The following is an 18,638-nucleotide window of genomic DNA, read 5'->3' on the forward strand; positions in this document are numbered from 1 at the left end:
CCTAATTCTGTAGCTTCTGGCTGGCTTTTAGCACAACCCTCTGACTTTAACAATAGAACAAGTCTAATATAACTAAAACCACAGCAGCCATTGGAAACCTGGGAGTGAATGATGGATGAGGTGTTACCAACAGCCAAATAAACTCAGTTTACATGATGATAATTTTATAATAAACTGATTTACTTGAGGTATTTAGGCAGTTATCCAGTGACTCTTGCAAGCAGGAACTTCAAATGGGCCAAAGAGAGGAGGAATATGTGGAAGAGGAGTTAAATTACATGTTGATTTTAACGAATTTCAACTTTCTTGGTGCTGAAACATGAGGAGCAATAAAGAGTGATTTAACCCCTAAACTGGAAAGAAACTTGGAACCACAGCCCAACCCAAACAGCCTTTAGTCTTTACAGAAATCTAACTTCATTCAGGAATAGCTCTCAATCACCAGGGGCTTTTTAAGAATGTTTTTAAAGCAGGCAATCATCACCAAAATCCATTGTATGTTAATGACTCCCACACAGGTTGGGAAATGTTCCCAAGTGAGGAACACTCCGGGCTGGGGGCTCTGTGCCTCAGGCGTTGCTGGGAGAACGTGCTGTGATCTCCAGCACCATCTGTGCCTCGGGTTTGCAGTGGGAAGGTGCCAAGATGGAATGTTTTGTTGGATTCCCAGGTTTTGTTGGTCCATCCACTCACTTTCTGTTAGTTGAAAACATTGCTTTTAATTACAGTCCTTTTCTTTTACATAGCAGTTTAAGAGCCTTTATATTGAAAGGAAAATTAGAAATCTAACAGCATGTAATATGAGGAACACATTATTCCAGTAGGAATATTATAATTTAGGGTGAAATATTCCTATTCCAGTAGAAATATTATAATTTAGGGTGAGATGTTTATTTTAATCTAAATTAAGGTGCTGTGGGGCAAGTAAGCTGGAAAAGGCTGCTGAGATCAGTCCAATGGATCAGGGAAGCAGACTCTGGAATTCCCTGAACACAGTGTTTGGACAGCAGTGACACTCTGAGTTTTTGGGAGGTTTTTAAATAACTTTTAGTACTTAGGATTAGAGTTAACACTGACAACTGTGGAAAAACAGCACCTTTAGATGTGGTCTGGGCATGGTTTCACATGAAGACCAGCTGACAGTGCAGGAGCAGCTTTTCCCTGCCCTGGAGGAGAAAGGAAAAGGAAAATAAGGAGAGAAAGGAGATATGGAAAAAGAAATGGAAAAAGAAACTAGGGAAACATTTAAGAGAAAAATCATAAAATGACCCTTGAACATTTGCAGTCTCTGCTTAAGTGTGTCCTGGAGAAGACCCTGCGTTTTTCAAAGGAAAAAGAACCAGCTCAGACATGAATTGTTTTACTGAGAATTAAATATTCATCTAGAGAAGCCATAAAATATTGAACCTGGCCCCTGAAGTGAGGGAGTGACTCAGTCCTGAGTCAGGCTTTGCTTTCCTCCTCCCAGGTTCCTCTGCTCTTGTTGGGTTATGTAAAGCAAAAGGAGAGTTTGCTTTGCAGATGAGAAATAATCTATTAGGATACTTAACCAAAATCTGCTCTGTAAATGCAGGGAGCAGATTGAAAATAAAGATTTCAATTTATTTTTAAATGCAAATTTACTCAAAGTATCCCCTGAGTATGGAGGACTTTTCCATTCCTCCCACACCAGTGGCAGGTGTACCTACCCCTGCACACCCTGAAGCTCACTGAATATTCTCTGTGCTGGTTGTTAACTTTCATCCATTTTGAAAACAGCCATTTGCAGGTTCAGATCCTTATTTTCAGCTCCTCAGGAGCTCCAGTGCCAACCCTCTCCCTCTTGGGACTGGTAATGCTTTGGCTTCTCTCAACCCCATCTCTGTCTGATTGGAAAAGACACAAATTCCTAAAAAGCTTTGGAGTATTGCTTGGAAGAATCTCACTTTTGCTGCACTTGTGTTTGTCTGGAGCAGAGGGTGAGAGTAGGAACAAACCAAATCTGTTCTTCAGTGAGATGTTGGCATCAGTGGCTCTTCAGCTCCAAATAAACCAAGGCTTTCCCCCAGTCTGTAAGAGAAGAAGAGATTTTAGTATATCCATCAGGATTATTGATGAGAGGGCCTCGCTCGATGAGGCACACTGTGAGCAGGAACCAGCACCAGGAATGCAAAAGCACCATGAATCTTCCCTTAAAACAAATAAAACCAGGCAGTGACTCTGCAGAATAACAATTTTCCTGCTTAGGGAGCAGGTGGTGGGGGTGGTTTGGGGTGGGAACTCTCTTAACCCGCTCTGCCTTGCTTTCAGATGACAAAGAAACCCCTCAGACAGAGCTGGGATGATTATTGCTATGACTCGGAGCCGGTCAGTACAAGAACCACCTCTCCCATCTTGCTGGTGCAGGGCTGCTCTCACTCGAGTGCTTTAGGGACACAAAGAAAGCCAAATCCAATGAAGTTTAACCCATTAACCACCCTTTGCCCTGCAGTGGTGTTGCTTGTGACAGTACAGATTTATTTTTCCCCTTTCCCTTTTATGGTTCCTTCCATTTGGAAAGCTTCTTCAGCAGTTGGAGATGGTCAGCTCTCTGCAGTCCTCTCAGTTTTGGAAAAAACTGAGGGGGTTTTCATTCCTTCCTGATGGAATATGTGATGATATATGGGAATTGTGATGTGACAGCAATGTGAAAATTGAAATTCCATTCCAATAAACAGCAAATCAGTGTCTTGAAGCCCCAAGAGATGCATCAGTTCATGCTGGTTGTAGTGGAGTATCTGCTCTCCAGCTTCCAGGAAAAAACAGACAAACCCAAAAACATCCCCCCAGCCATCTGTGAGAAAATCAAATCCTGATATTGTTCAGAGTGCAAAAACAATTCCTTCTCCTAAAACACTTCTGCTGACACGACCGTCCTTTCCAAATGGATCACCCCAAACAAGGGAATGGTGAAGCTGCTCCCCCTTCCCTGGCTCCTCCTGCGCCGCCATCGTGCTCTGGGTGTCTGTGTGTCCGTGGTGCTCCCTGTCCGTGTGTCCTGCATGTGGAAGCATGTTTGGCATCAGCTGCTTGTCCTTCCTGCCTGTGTTACCGCGTGCTTGATGATTGCCAAGTGCTGCTGATGCATCTGGAAGAGTAAGAGGTGCTGTGGGAAGGAGCTGGGATTCACTCGGGTAAACAAGGGTCTTAACAGCAACATTTCCCTGCAGATCCTTAGGAGGGGAGGAGGGAATTTCCCTCACAAGGTTAAAAATATTGAATATTGGATTGGCATCCTTAATCCATCAGCTTCCTCAGGGGCCCTGCAGGAGCAGGGAGTGATGAGCAGATGCTGTTCTAGACCTTAATACCCTTTATCAGTTGGAAAGCCCTTAATTGCTTTAGGAATGGATTGGGACAATTTGCTGAAGGAATTAAAATTAAAACAACCCCAAAATTTGGTACCTTCTCCTTTGGTACATGACCAAGAACACCTTGCCAGCCTGGGGGCTGCCATGTCTGTGTCCTTATTCTGTGCAACAAAAACCACGTGTTGTTACCATTTCGCTGTTTATTTGCTGGTTTATTTAGGATAATTTTATTTGGGATCATTTTCTGTGGCAGTCCTGGTTGCTTGATTCACACTTTAACCTACCGTGGTCTTCTCCCCATACCCATGGACTCAACCTGCTGCAGACACCAAGTTTCTAAAGAAACTCTGTTTTATCCTCTGTAAATTTTCCATGGAAATCCATGGATCACTTCGATGTGACTGTAGGAAGCAGGGAACTCACTTTTGCTGGGAAACTAATTGCTCTGGCAGGATATTCGGTCTGTGGGGATGGACTTTGTGATGCTTGTCTGCTCTAATATCAAGGACACTCCTCTATTTTATAATTATCCTTCATTTATCATCCATTAGGAAGCGGTTCTGTGCTGGAACACTGCAGAGAGCATCCGCTTTTAAGCAGGGAATTTGCTAAAAGTCTTTCCATGCGGATTAATGAGTCGGGCAATTGTTATGCAAATCGTTAATTAAATTGCCTTGGGCGTAGATTGTGCTACTTCGGAGTCGGCCGGGGTATTTTGCTGTTGACTCGTGACTTCATTTTGGAGGAATGATGCCAGAAAATGAAAATGTCTCCTGGAATGTGGAGTGCCACTAAAAAGCACCACTTGGTGTATTTAAAAAAAAAAAAAAAAATGCTTTAAAGCTGCCTAATTTGCAGGATTGGTGGGTGTGTTGTTGTCCTGGCAAGCGCAGGAGGGCGGGAGGTTGTGCTGGGTTCTCAGTGGAAGGGCAGAGGCTGAGGAAGCCAAGGTTGGAGCTTGGCAGGAACAAGGCCTTGCCCTGGTGTTTTGTGGTGGGAATAATCAGTGCTGGTGCCTCTGGTGCCCCTGCTCTTGGTGGTGTCATTGCTGTGTCCCTTTAGGTGGCTCTGGAGCAGGAGAGCCACCTAAAGTTTCCAGTTAGCTGCTATTGGAAGGTGAAAATGCCCTTTGCTAATGTTCCCTAAAACAGACTGGTGTTTTCTCCTGGAATGTCAGTCCCCCCTTCATCGATGCTCCGCGTGGTTTGAAGTGGTTTTGCTGTTCAACAGCTCCAAATTCACTTTGCCCATGGAGCATTAACTTGTCCCTGAGGACAATTGATAAAAAAATTTCGATTTTCTTGTCCAATTGCACTTCTCTGGCTTTTAGTGCAGTTGTGTGGGTGTCTCCTATGTTGCAATAAATATTTTAAACATGTAAGCAATAAAATAATAATATCAACATTTTAATATATAAATAATATAAATAAATATCTTAAATAAGGGTTTTCCACTCTAATTGTAACTATAGCTGTAATGATGAAGAACTTCATTGATATGGTTGTGAGGTTTTAAATGCTGTAAAGCACAAAGCTGATATAAAATAACTTCATTCTGTGTATTCTGTATTTATGCTTAATCTTTTGTACTATCAGTGAGTACAAGTGGCTTTTCAATAATTTACATAACCCCATTTAATGCAGACTTTCCCAATTATTTGTACAAAATTTTTTGCACATTTGCTTGTGTGATAAATATGATGTTCAGGAAATTATCAAAATTAACTATGTGCATTCAGCTGCTTAATTAATTCCAACTGCAGCTACAACTTTTATTTGTATTATTTTAATAAACTTTTAATAGAATTTTATATAATTTTTATTTGTATTTACTTACACTTGGATTAACTTGTTGAAAGTCTCTAATTACTTGTAGAAAGCCTTGATTTAAGTGTTAATAAAATAGTCTGAGGTTTAAAATAGCACAATATTGTGTGATACACAATAAACTAATTTTGATTTATAGATGGGTAGTTTTTATAGGCAGCAATGAGTAGAATATTAAATATAGGCTAGGAAGGCAGAGAGAAGAATAAATAATCCATGGGAAGCCTACAGTGAGCCAAAGCAGAAGATATTTGGCATTAGTGGTCTATATATTAATTTAAAGAGCATTTCTGTTTCCTAAATATTGGTGCAGGACAGCTTTGTTGGATCTGGAATGTCACTGGATTCTTCCAAACATGTCAGTGACTGATATAAAGGAAAACTAAACTGTTCAGGCACGTGAGCCTCCAAGAAGTACAAAATATCCTGGATTTCAGATCCTCCCAATTTTGAAATAACTTCTTGGTGGTTCAAGTAAAGTTTCTGAGAAATATATTTAAACCTTTGCTATTCCCACACAGGATTTAATGACTGATCATTTACATGAAGTTATCTGAGTTCTATTTAAAAACTGAATTTCCCTCCTCAGGTAGAGGACTGAATGTGGAATAAACTGCCTGTAAATGTGGAACAGATTTCACCTCGTTGTTATTTCCCATCCTTTCTGTGTAGGGTCAGGCTGACCAGCTCTCCCCATCATGTTGGAATGGGGTGGCTCTCCTCTTTCCTTAGAGGTTAGACCTGGGAAACAGGGATGCATCTCCAGAAATGTTGTATTTCCAGTGCCAGGCTGGAAATGTTGCTGCTGACAGACCTGGAGGTCACTCAGTGATGTTTGTGGAGTGCTGATTTGGCCCTGTGGTGCTGATGGTGGTGTCAGTGCTTCCTCTGTGTGTTTGATCCCCAGGATTGTTTCTCCGTGGAAGGGGAGGACCTGAAGCACGACTTTGAGCGGCTGCAGCTGGCCATGGAGATGGTGGGCTTCCTGCCCAGGACACGCAGACAGTGAGTTTGTTTTCATCTTCATAGCTTGGCTGTTAACCGAAAGGTTGGTGGTTCGTGCCCACCCAGGGACGCCAGTTGTTGGGTTTTCAGCTGTTTGGAGGGCCTGGAAAGGCCCGGGGTGGCCTTGGGGCAGCCCGCGTTTCAAAGGACGAGAAGAGGCTTCAGTTCTTTTCTCGGTCTCGGTGTTTATTAATTGTTTATCTAAAAGATTTTCTCTCGGCCCGACAGAGCTCTGCTCAGCAGCCAGCCATGAGCACACTCCCTGCCCTCCGGGCGGTCACCTATCTTTATACCCAAAGTTACGTGTACAATATTTATCATTTTTCCCCAATACCTTTCACCCTTATTGCCCAGTGCACTTTTAGTAATGACCAATCCCAAAGTGCCACCATCACCACAGAAGATGGAGGAGAAGAAGAAGAAGAAGAAGGACAGGACACGCCCCAATTCCTCCATCTTACTTCTCTAAACCCCCCTGTACAGAAATCCTAAACCCTGTGTTTCACTCTGTAATTAACTGATCCCTTCACCATTCACCCCGGTGAAACCCTCCTGTCCTCACACAGGTGTCGTCTCCTGTGTAGGATCAAAGTCCAGCCACCAGACACTTCTGGAACATTCCAGGACTCCCGAGCCCCCCAAGGGTGGTCTCGGTGACACCTCAGTCCTGAGGTGCTGAGATCCCACAAGCCTGCTCCAGTGGAAGGTGTCCTGCCCATGGCAGGATGGAGCCAGAGGAGTTTAAGGTCCCTTCCAAGCCAAAGCATTCTGTGGTTCCATGATCATTGCTGTGCTGAACAATTCTCTTCATGCATACGGAGCGTTGGCAGGAGTTGACATCTTGAGTTATTTCTCAAGTGTTCATGAATAATCACGCCTCACTCTGCATGTCATGAATCCAGAGCTTGGTTTAATCAGAAGTTCTCATTATCCCTCATCAAACTTAACCCTTTGTGTGCAATTCTAGGTCTGTAGACTCATTTCCAGCTGGCCTTTTTTGCTAATTCACTGGACATGCTGGTTTGAAAACTGGGCTTTAGCTGGGTTGCACCACCACTGACACCAGGGAATTAGACAGTTCTTAAGAGTCACCACCAACCAAACCTTCAAAATAATCCCTCCTGTGTTGATTTTGGGCTTGAGTAGGTTGGGAAGAACTTGACATAAAAAATTACCTCAAAGATATTTTCACACAACTGAGAAATTTTGGAAGCTCGTTCTTTATCCCTCACTTGTAACAGATCAATTATGAAATTAAAACTGCTTTTTCTCTATCTTCCCCACACACATGGATAAACCCAAGGATCCAGACTTGTGTGAAAATGTTCTGTGTCAGAGGCTGCTTTATCAGGGTGAGGTTTGTCCAAAGCCTGTTGAGGGCTTTAATTGCCTGAGCAAAGCAATCAGGAAGTGTCAGGGCTGAGCAGAGTCGGGTGATGCACCAAATTCTCACTTCTGATTTACTGTGCAATGATTTTTCTTGGCACACAAGTTGCTCCTGGTGAATTTTGCGTGTCAGAAATGAAGTGGATTCTTCACTACACGAGCAGGTTTATTTTGCTTGGCCTTACACAACTGCAGCACAAGTAAGGAACCACCTTCAGCTGAGACACATGGAATATGTTTTAAATACTACCATGCTTTTAAAAGTAATTTCTTTGTAGCAAAACATGAGGCTTCACCTTTGTAGAAACAGAGAAGAGAAATTTTTATAAAATTGCATCCTGAAATTCACAACAAGGAGTGAGTATCCCTGTTTTGGAGATAAGGGAGGACTTGGAGAGGTGAAGGAGTGTTGCCCAGACAAGCTGGTGGCATAGCTAGGAATCACATTTGGGTTTATTCATTTTTAGCTGCCTAGAAATAGGGACAAGCAGGATTTATAGCTGAAGTCAACCGTGGCTCAGGAGCTGGGCTTGATGAACCTTGTGGATCCCTTCCAACTCAGGATATTCTTTCAGTGTCTGATCCTGTTTTTGTTTTTTTTTTTGGAAGGGAGATAACTTAAAAATGACCAAATTCCCTCCAAAACAGAGAAATTGGTTGGATAAACTTACTTGAAGTGTAAATCTTTTCTTTGCCTCGTAAAAGCATTTATGCTGTTTTGTACAGTCTTTTGTTCCTGGCTGGGGCTAGATCCAAAAAGGTGACAAAAAAATGTGTCACTGGGGACTAAGAGGGATCACCTGCATGTCCATGCCCACTCTACCCTTTAATTTAGGCAATTGCATGATAAATATTTAATCTGCATATCAAGAATACTGGAGGATTTCTGGTTTTCTTACAACATGGACTGTAATTTTGTAACTGTGGGTTTGATGTGTTAAAGAATTTTCAAGGAAACTTTTCAGATGCAAGTTTGGTACTTGACTAAATAAAAAACTTCTTGACATGAGGCAAAATGGATTCTTTGGGTTGAAAATTAGAAGAATGAGTCAAAGATGGACATGGCCCTTGGGGGTAAAATTTGCTTCTTCATTCACTTTATGAAAAACTGAGTGAAAATGAATTGTCTCTGTTTAGGATTTTCTCTCTGCTGTCGGCCATCCTGCACCTGGGGAACATCCGGTACAAAAAGAAAACCTACAGGGATGACTCCATCGATATCTGCAACCCTGAAATCCTTCCTGTGGTGTCAGAGCTGCTGGAGGTAAGGCTCTGCTTTCCCCCCTGGAATTTCACACCAAGCAAGCCACCTCTGATTCAGCACACAAAACGTGCACAGTTTATTTCCAGTTTCACCAAAGAGTAAGTTCTTGTGTGTTTCCATTCTTATGGGCTGTTCATGTTTGCCAGGGAAAAGGTACAGGATCATTTTTAATGAGGTTTTTCATTGAGGGTTTTTGCCCCTACTCTTCAGCTTCAGGTTTCATTGACTGAAAATCCAGTTTCTGTGATGAAATGTGAAAAGTTGCAGAGTGTAGATGCAAAGCAATCCTGCTGTCCAACACAGCAGGGTCTTCAATTGCCAGCCTTCAGCTGGTGCTCCTCAAATCTGTTCCAAGGTCCATCTGAGGAACTCGAGCAGTTGTACAGCCACAGCCCCATGTTTTGTCCTGTGCTGGTGAAGGAGATCTGAGCTCCCTCACTGTGCTTTTTGTCTGTTATTACTGCCAGATTCCACCAGGGAATCTGCAGGCCCATCTCACCCCTCTAGTCCCTATTTATGGGCCTGTTATGGAGCTCTTTGGTGCATCTGTTGATTATGGGTTTGTCGATCTCCACCTGTTGTTGGGAGATCTGCTCTGTCAGCCCAAGCAGGTTTTGAAGCTCTGGTACTTCTTTTCATCAGAAAAGTCTTGAATGAGCCCATTTTGCTCAGCCTTCAGGAGCTGAGCTCAAAAACCTCCTGACATGGATTGAGGTGGCCAGAACCTCCCCTTGCTGTCTCACTGCACTTGAAATGCTCTAAACCTCTTGAAGCTGAACTGTTTTTCATCTAGTTGGTTATAGCAACAATTATCTTTACCCTTTTGTTCTCCCTGGATGGTCTGGAAGGTGAATTTGTGCTGATTTTATGCTGGAATCAGAAGGCAACTTGTCCTTTTGTGTTACACGTGGTGCTCTTCCCATTCATTCCATTAAATAACTGTTGTGTTATCTCCCTACCTGCAGAACTTGGGAATTGTCTCTCTGGGATTTTCATAGCACTTCATTAATACTTTGAATTTAGGGAGGGGAAAGCTTCTGTAAAATATGGTTTGAGCAGCTGGATGCTCTTTGCATCTTGGCCTTGGAGATTGCAGAAATAAACAGAAGGAAAATATAAGTGGGGAGGAGAATGTGGTTGATTTTACCCTGTTAAATGTGGCCAAGTCAGTTAAGTAATTGTTTTTTAAAAAAGTTTTGAGTAAGAGAGTGACTTAGAGAGCTGAAAAAGTTCCAGGCTTTGGGTCTTTGCCTTTGCAAACAAACCCTTTTGCAACATCTGCATGTGGGGAGGTCGTGGGGTGGATTTTACACATGATTATGTGAAATGAGGCATTGGCTGAGCCACGTCAATCCAGCAGGGCCTTAATGCCATGGGCTGGAACAGCACCCCCAGGTAGTGTCAACAAGATGTAAAAATCAATAAATATATGTATTTTTCACCATTTGAAAAAAAAAACCAACAAACCTAACCACTAAGATCTGATCTATCTGAGCAAATACTAATTTGCTCAGATTTCTATTCATTGTGGTAATTCTTTTTGCAAATTAAATGACCTTCTAGAACATAAAAAGCTTGTTAATTAGATTGGGACAATGCTTGCTGCATGGAGGTTGATCTGATGAAATGCATCACTGAGTTGGGTAAGTGGTGTTGTTTGTCCCTTAAGTTGCATTTTGGTGATAACTGATCCACGGAACTGGAAGCATTTGCTGCCTCCAAATGTAAACCTTTCAACAGACCCACTGAAATCAGCTGAAAAAAAGCCAATAATCTCATTTTAAGACTTGATTTATCTCCATGAAATGCCACATTTCTGTTTGCAGACCTCAACAGATGTTGTTGCTTATTCAGGTTTGACCCAAAGGAAGGACCAAAGGGTTCAAACAGATGAAGCTTCATTACAAAGAGCAGCCACCACTCCTTATTCATTACAGCTCTCCACATTAAGTGCAATGAGTTTTATTCAACCAGAGATTTAAAATACTGGTTAAAACATTTGACACTTTGTATTTTGTCTCATTTGGGTAATTATTTTTATTACATTCTTCTTTTTTTGTGGTCACTGAACAGTTTTGCTTTTCCCATTGTTGCTGAAATTATGAATTGGCTTGAAAAAGTTGTTAATCCCCTCTCCAGACCTTGGCATTAGACACTAATAAGTGAAAAATCATCTCAGAATAAAAGTAATAGGAGTTGACAGAGAGCTGAGCTTCCTTTCCTGTGCTCACTGGCTGTTTGGTGGGACCATGCAGAGCACAGCAAAGGGATGGAGGAAACTGTGATCTGATACTTCCTTATCTTGGGGGAACTTCTGGGTTGATCTTTGTACTCAGATGACTCATTGGATTTGTTCAGTGAAGGATTTGACACAGAAAAGAGAAGGAAAAACCCAACTGGAGCTGGGTTGGCCATCTGTGAGAGCAGCCAAGAGGAGAGGCAGAGGTGCTCCAGCCTGGCCTCCAAGGGCAGGAGGGGAACCACCAGCCTGGCTGAAATTAAAAACTCAGGCAAAATTAGGGTTTGCTCCTGTGGGATCTCAGCACCTCAGGACTGAGGTGCCGAGTCACCGAGACCACCCTTGGGGGGCTCGGGAGTCCTGGAATGTTCCAGAAGTGTCTGGGGCTGGACTTTGATCCTACACGGGAGACGACACCTGTATGAGGACAGGAGGGTTTCACCGGGGTGAATGGTGAAGGGATTGGTTAATTAGAGAGTGAAACACAGGGTTTAGGATTTCTGTACAGGATGGTTTAGAGAAGTAAGATGGAGGAATTGGGGCGTGTCCTGTCCTTCTTCTTCTTCTCCTCCATCTTCTGTGGTGATGGTGGCACTTTGGGATTGGTCATTACTAAAAGTGCACTGGGCAATAAGGGTGAAAGGTATTGAGGAAAAATGATAAATATTGTACACGTAACTTTGGGTATAAAGATAGGTGACCGCCCGGAGGGCAGGGAGTGTGCTCATGGCTGGCTGCTGAGCAGAGCTCTGTCGGGCCGAGAGAAAATCTTTTAGATAAACAATTAATAAACATAAAGACCTAAAGAAGAACTGAAGCCTCTTCTGTTCCTTTGATACGCGGCTGCCCCAAGGCCACCCCGGGCCTTTCCAGGCCCTCCAAACAGCCGAAAACCCGACATGCTCCCACTGCAAAGGGGAATCTGGCCCAAATTCTCGTGAGCTGGTTGGTTTGTGTTGGCACCTCTAATGATAACTGAGGAGTTTCCCTGCTGTACCAGTTAATGCAGCACCACTGCACAGCTATCCTCCCTCTGTGTCATGAGGTTTGTGTCCCTAGAAAATGAAGCTAATACTGAGATTTTTTTGAAGGAATCTGGGAGGAGATGATGATCTGCAATGGATTTGCTTTTTCTTAGATATCAACAACCCTATCCAATATGTTTTTGCTTTATTAAACCATCCAGAGCAGCATTTGTTGAAACTGCAATATAGGATTTTGGCCAGACTCTGCAGATCATTGTTTCATTTACAGTAAAATCCCTGATTCCATTTTTTTTTTTCAGGAATAGACATAGTGTGTGGATTATGTGATGCTTTTGGCAGATTTTTCAGGGCCTTTGTTTAAACTGTGCTGAAATGCTGTGCTGGGGAGTGATGTCAAGGCTGCCTGATGGATCAAGCAGACGTGGAGTCCTGTGCAAGCACTGCAAATATCCCAGGGCCTGAGCAGAAATCACAGAGGGTTCTGTAAAACTGGGTAAAACCTTTGTGTTTCTGGGGGAAAAGCTTGGAAAAGCTCATTTGTGGCCTTATTAACAAAAATAATATATTTGAGATTATCAAGTTGACCTTAAAATACACGTTTTGTTTTCCATTGGAACAGTAGGAACATTTTAATTATGTGTGCTTACTAAAATGGGAAATTATTTCCATGGATAAAGCATTGAAGAAAGAGATAAATTCTGTCTTTGCTCACTGGAGTAGTTTTGTATTCAGTTTTTAGGTTTAGGTAACCATTGCAATACTTAACCTCAATGCAAATAAAGGTAAATACAAGTTATCAAGTGACCTAAATAAGTTTTGCCAGATCTCCCAGTGCACATTTTTGTTTGCAGCTAAAGTTGGCCTCTCCAGGAGATTTATGTGCTCAAGTTCTTCTTCCACTAAAAAATGGCCTTCAGCCTCCCAGAGGGATCCCACAGGCACTGGGGCTCCTCCTGTGATAAATGTCTTGGAAATTAATTGGGGAGGGGGTGAGGATTATGGAGCAGACAGTGCTTGCTTCCAGCTTTTTCTTCTGGATTTGTTTTTCAGATGATGTTTTGTAGAATCACAGAATGATTGGGGTTGGAAGTGACCTCCAAAGTTCATCTGCTCCAACATCCCTGCAATGAGCAGGGATATCATCGTTAGATGCAAAATTTTGAGCCAGAATTAGGGTCAGAAAACTTCAGAGAATCACGGAATATGCTGAGTTGGAAGGGATCCACAGATAGCATCGAGTGTAACTTGACAGGCACAGGCCCTGCCCAGACACCCCAACAATCCCACCCTGTGCCTGAGAAATTGTCCAAGCTCTCCCTGAGCTGTGGCAGCCCTGGGGCTGTGACCATTCCCTGGGAGCCTGTTCTGTGCCCCACCACCCTCCTAACACAGCTCCAGCCATTCCCTCTATCCTTTCTGACTCTGGTTATTTGAAAGAAAATCTGAGGAACAGGTTCATCTCTTTTCCAAGAAGAGCTGATAGAAATCTGAATTTATTTTCAGAGGCGTCTTTAGAGCGAGCGCTCAGCACTGGAATCCCTTTCTCAAATATGTAAGAGAGACAAAACCTGATGTTGTCTTGTTCTCCAGCTGGAAATGGTTCCTTTTCCTTCAGCTGCTCTAACACAATACCCCAGGATTGCTGGAGGAGCAGTGTCTGCCTGCCTTGGCTGCAGCCCGGCCCTTGCTGGCTCTGTGCTCCGCTGACATTCCCAGCCGTGGCACTGCTGGGCACCCCTCACTGCTCATGGAGCTGAGCCTTCCAGCCCTCTCTGGGCCCAAAGTCTGAAATCTGCATTTTGTCCCTGTAATTAAGATCTAAACTCCTGCAGGCCGTGTTTAAGAGGGGGAGCAGGCTGTGCCCTTTAGCACCAGGAAGCAAAAATCCATGAAATGTGACCTGAGAGTGAAACTCCTGGGGCACAAAGTAAAGGAATAAGTGGTGTTCTCCTCTTTGCTACTCTGCACCAAGGGGTGTTCCTATTTCAGTGTTTGACACTTCCTGGAGGAGGAGGTGTAGGATGTGGGGAAGCTGTGAGTGCCTCCATGTCCTTAGTCATCAGCACGTGCTGAGTTTTTATTTAGGAAGCCCCAGTGGCTCCTCCTGGCATCAGGAGTCAGCCACTTTCATGCTGTGACCTGGAATGCAGATCAGGATGATTTGGTTGCCCCCGTGGTGCTCGTCAGAGGTGATGAAGGAATTGAGATCAAGCTCCACTGGGGGGTGATTGCAGAGAGGGGCCTGGGGAGATGCAGGGATTCCCATCCTTGCCAAGACTGTTTTTGGACAAGATGATTTAATGGGATCTCCACGGGTCAGGAGAAGAAGGATGCACATCCACAGGTTCCCTGAATCCAGAGAGCAGGGAGAGAAAGCACCAGAGTGACCATGAGATGGGGATGGTGAGGGATGGCGTGGGTAGTTGTTTAAATTGCTTAAAATCCCTGTGTTTGCTGACAAATCTGGGACTTGGAAGTGTTGATGTTGTTGAGGAATATTTCTTTGGACTGTTTTGATTAGGAACCATCTGACACCCCTCTGCCTTGTTGCCTTGGATAATTAAAAAAAGCCAGCATGCTGGCTGTGGGTTTGCAGCATCCTGAAGGGGGATAATGGATGGTGTGAAACTCACTTTTGTTCCAAGTTGTGCAGTTGAGGGAGAGCAGCTGATGGTCCCACAGTCAAGAGCTGCTGGAAGAGTGTCCACAGAGCTGAAAATTACAAAATCACATATTTTGGTGCATGTAGAGGAATAGAAACCAAATGTGGAATCTTGCTGTGGATCTCTGGATGAACCAGAAGATTATTTTTTTTCCCTGCTTGATTTTGAAAGGTAAAATTGGATTGTAGGAACGGGGGCTCCTGAGTAGTGCTGAGCACTAAAGAAATGAACCTTGAAGTGTCATTTCCAGTGATAGAGACCTTGCTGGCAGGTGACATCATATACAGGTGACCTGATGTATTCTGATTTCCACAGCAACAAGTTCTTGTTGCAGGAAGAATCAGTTATATAACAACTCCCTGGGTTTTATCAGGGAGACTCCCATAACAGTAGTTTTGGCAGAAGGAGACTTTTGTACAGAAGGGCATCATTATTGTTATGGTTTGTGAGATTCCTGACCTTTCACTGTCTTGTTTGCATTTCCTCTTCATACTAATTCCTGGATGAAACCCTTAAGTCAAAGTAGGTACATAGAATTGTTTTGGTTGGAAAAGACCTCTAAGATCATTGAGTTCAATTGATAAACCTCTATATTTCCCATTTTCCTTGTCAAATCATAAATGGTTTCCCTGTGATAAAAGTATGGCCTTGGATGGCTTCAGGAATGTGGATTTGGAACAGTCAGAGATGTCCAGAGGAGGTTGGTGCCTGCATGGAGTCCTTCAGGTAGGAGAAGCAGCTTGTAGAGACTTCCATCCACAGCCATTAATTCTGGGCTCCAAGATTCCCACCCAGCCTCATCATGTCTTTTTTGACTTGGAACTTTAGTGAAGATCAATCAGTGACTCAAAGTCTTCAGCTCTAACTCATTTATTCTGGGAGAGAGGACACCTTCTGAATTCCTCACAGTAAGAGGGTCTTGAAGCTGATTGGGGAAGTGGCTTTTCCCCAACAGCTGGAATTTGTCAGCACAGTTTTCCTCTTTGCTGAAGTGTTTGTGTTTGCACAACTGCGTTTTGTTCTGCAGACCTGATTAGAGACTGTCACCTCGCCAGGAGCTGGGGCTTTGGGGAGTAAACATCCAGTGCCAATAGCAGAGTAAATATCAGGGGCTTTTCCAGGGGTTTCTTCCTCCTTCTGACTCCTCCCCACCCTTAAAAGCACAAAAAAACCCTCCCCAATATAGATATCCTCAAAAAAACCCTCCCCTTAGATATCCCTGAAACTGATGCCACTGCTTGGCTTATTCTAGAGTAATTTGTATGATTTCATCTTGACAGCGCTGGAAAGTTGAATTATTTTGCCAAGAGAAAGTGTGGGAGGGAGGAGCTGTACCGGGAATAAGGGAACCAATGGGAAATTGCTACAACTGGGATGCCTGAATGTAGAAAATCAGGTTCCTTTGAATACCCTGGTGTTAGGTTTCTGATGCTGGATTTATGTGCTGAGTTGGCTCCTCCCAATGGCATATTTTTACCCATTGAACTTAACTCTGCAAGGGCTGGCAAAAGTGTTGGTGGGTTTTTTAAATTAAATTTTGATATTTGAATGTGTTTACACTGAATTTTATTTTCAGTTTGGCATCTTTTAAATTTGATTTAAAATTTAAAAAGATCACTAGAATAATCATTAACATCTGTACTTTTGTTTTAGGTGAAAGAAGAGATGCTGTTTGAGGCCCTGGTGACCAGAAAGACAGTGACAGTGGGAGAGAAGCTGATCTTGCCATACAAATTGGCAGAGGTCAGTGCATGGTGTTTGTTATTAAAAGGCAATTCTTGGAATGGTTTTCAATGCTTTGAGATGCACACTCAGAGTTTCTTTCAGTTTTTATTTATTTATGTCAAAATAATGTAGGAGAAGCTAATGGGTGTCCTAATCTAGGAAATGATTGGCTTTTCTTCTATTCCATTCCTGGAAGGCAGGTTTGTGCTTTATTCTGATGGTTTGTAAGTGCTTTAATGACGTGTGGTTGTGTGAGAGCTGTCCAAAGCAGAGCTGTGCATTGCTGGGTGTGTGTGTGGGTGCAGGTGTTCATCTCCAGATGTCATTCCTTAAGCTGGAGAGCTGATTCCACAGCACAGTGCTGACCCAAGACTCCAGGAAATTTTACATTTTTACTGTGTCAGTGTGGTTCTTGCATGGCAGGAGCTGCAGATATCCACAGGAGATTCCCAGTAGCTTTTCCTCAGACCCCTCAAAACCTGGGCCCTTGTGTGATGCTTTGGAGCAGCCACAAATCCATCAGCTTCTCTCAGACTCCAGTGTAGTTACATGGGATTTTCAGGAATTCTGAATTCTGTTCTGTGGCTGGTAAAGAGAAACAATTTTCTCCTCTTATGTTCTTCAAAATACATAAATTCTGTTCTGCTGAACTACTTGTATCCCCTAGATTAGGATCACTGAGCATCACACCACACTTGGTCCCTCCATTCCCTCTCGTTGTAGGGTTGTGTGAGAATTCAGAGCACCTTGAAGAGCATCCTGAGTAGCTGTTGTGTCACAAATAACTAAACACATCATGTTGTCACTGAGGGTCTGCTGGAGATAGTTTGACTCCTTTTTCCAGAGAGAAAAAAAATATTTTCTCCCACTTTGAGGGTGGGAGTAACTGTTGAGTAACTGTTACTGATCTTTAATCTTTAGAAATGAAGTGTTGCCTTTGTGCAGAAGTGAAGTGTGCCCTAACAAAGGGCACACAAGAGCTCTCTGGGTCTTTGTGATGGACTTTTAATCAATGTGGTGTTTCTGCTTTTTTCCTTTATTTTGGGCACAGACATTTAAAAAATGGCTAGAAAAGTTTAGAACTGAGCTCTAACTACCCTTCAGCTGGAGGGTCCTTAGAATATCGTAGAGTGGGCTGGGTTGGAAGGGACCCTAAAGATGATCTTGTTCCAGGCTCCTGCCATGGGCAGGGACACCTCCCACTATCCCAGGTTGCTCCAAGCCCCATCCAGCCTGGCAGAGAGCAAAAATCCCCCCCTTGTCCTGCTGCCCAGCATCTGCAGTGCATTGACACAGCTGGGAGCAGTCCTGCCTTCTGCTGAGTTGGAACACACCTCTTTAGAACTAGAGTGGCTCAGCATGAGTTTCTCCAGTGCTTTCCCAAATGTTTTTGGTGATATGGCTGCTCCCAAATCCCAGGTGTCCCCTCAGAAAGGTTTATCACCAATATCAGTAGAAGAAAGGAAAGATCAGGGTGTGGGGGCTGTGGGGGGAGACGAAGGAGCCAGGCTGCTTTGGGAATGGTTGATGTGATCTCCATGACAAAATCATTTTGGGAGAAGCTGTGAATTGGGTTAAGATGAGCACCTCCTGTGCTTTTTGTTTACCTCCTTACATCATCAGCATCCTGACCTCCAAATTTTATCCAGCAGTGACCTCTCTCTGAGAGGAGGTTTACTGCTCACAGAGCAGAATTTGAGATGCTCCAACTTGAACCTCCCCGTGGTAAGAGGCCTTCTCCTGGTCATTCTCTGGCTCAGGGAGTAGGAGGAGTGACTTAAATTCAGATCTGTCTGAATCAGGAGGGAAGAATGGGATTCATTTGACATTTGGGACTTCACAAAGGCTGCTGATGTCTGATAATCCCCACTCATGACTCACTGGGCTCTTGGGAATCAACGGGCTGGTTATTCCTGTGTATTTAACAAAGGAGCATTATAGCTGGCTCCAAGGGATGGAGCCATTGAGGGTTTGAGGATTTGCAGACATGGGTCTCCCACCACGACCTCTGTAGCTCATGGGCAGCTGCCTTTCCTGATGGATACAGCAGCTATTTTAATCTTCAGATGCCTGTGGGTTTTTTCATAGCTTGGTACACTGAAACTTTCAGTGGGGTTTGTCTGGAGAAGACTCTGCTCCACAGGTTCTCACAGAAAGGATTGCATCATGTCATTTTGGCATGTCCTTGCTTCTTTACACCATCAGGAAGAGCAGG

The 18,638-nt window shown here is 43.5% G+C and overlaps 1 protein-coding gene across 13 annotated transcripts in view; it reads left to right on the forward strand.

The window, feature by feature from the left end:
* Positions 1 to 18,638, forward strand: part of MYO9A (myosin IXA) — a 183,517-nt gene that overhangs the window by 71,591 nt on the left and 93,288 nt on the right. For 12 of the 13 annotated variants that reach the window (XM_074549652.1, XM_074549660.1, XM_074549656.1 and 9 more), the window contains exons 6-9: positions 2,290 to 2,346; positions 6,063 to 6,160; positions 8,684 to 8,810; positions 16,352 to 16,441. In XM_074549652.1, coding sequence (XP_074405753.1) covers positions 2,290 to 2,346; positions 6,063 to 6,160; positions 8,684 to 8,810; positions 16,352 to 16,441 — 372 coding nt within the window. The remainder of the gene's footprint in view (positions 1 to 2,289; positions 2,347 to 6,062; positions 6,161 to 8,683; positions 8,811 to 16,351; positions 16,442 to 18,638) is intronic. The other variant, XM_074549661.1, reaches the window with a different exon arrangement.

Source organism: Zonotrichia albicollis, chromosome 11 (assembly GCF_047830755.1).
Source record: "Zonotrichia albicollis isolate bZonAlb1 chromosome 11, bZonAlb1.hap1, whole genome shotgun sequence".
Lineage (NCBI taxonomy): Eukaryota > Metazoa > Chordata > Aves > Passeriformes > Passerellidae > Zonotrichia > Zonotrichia albicollis.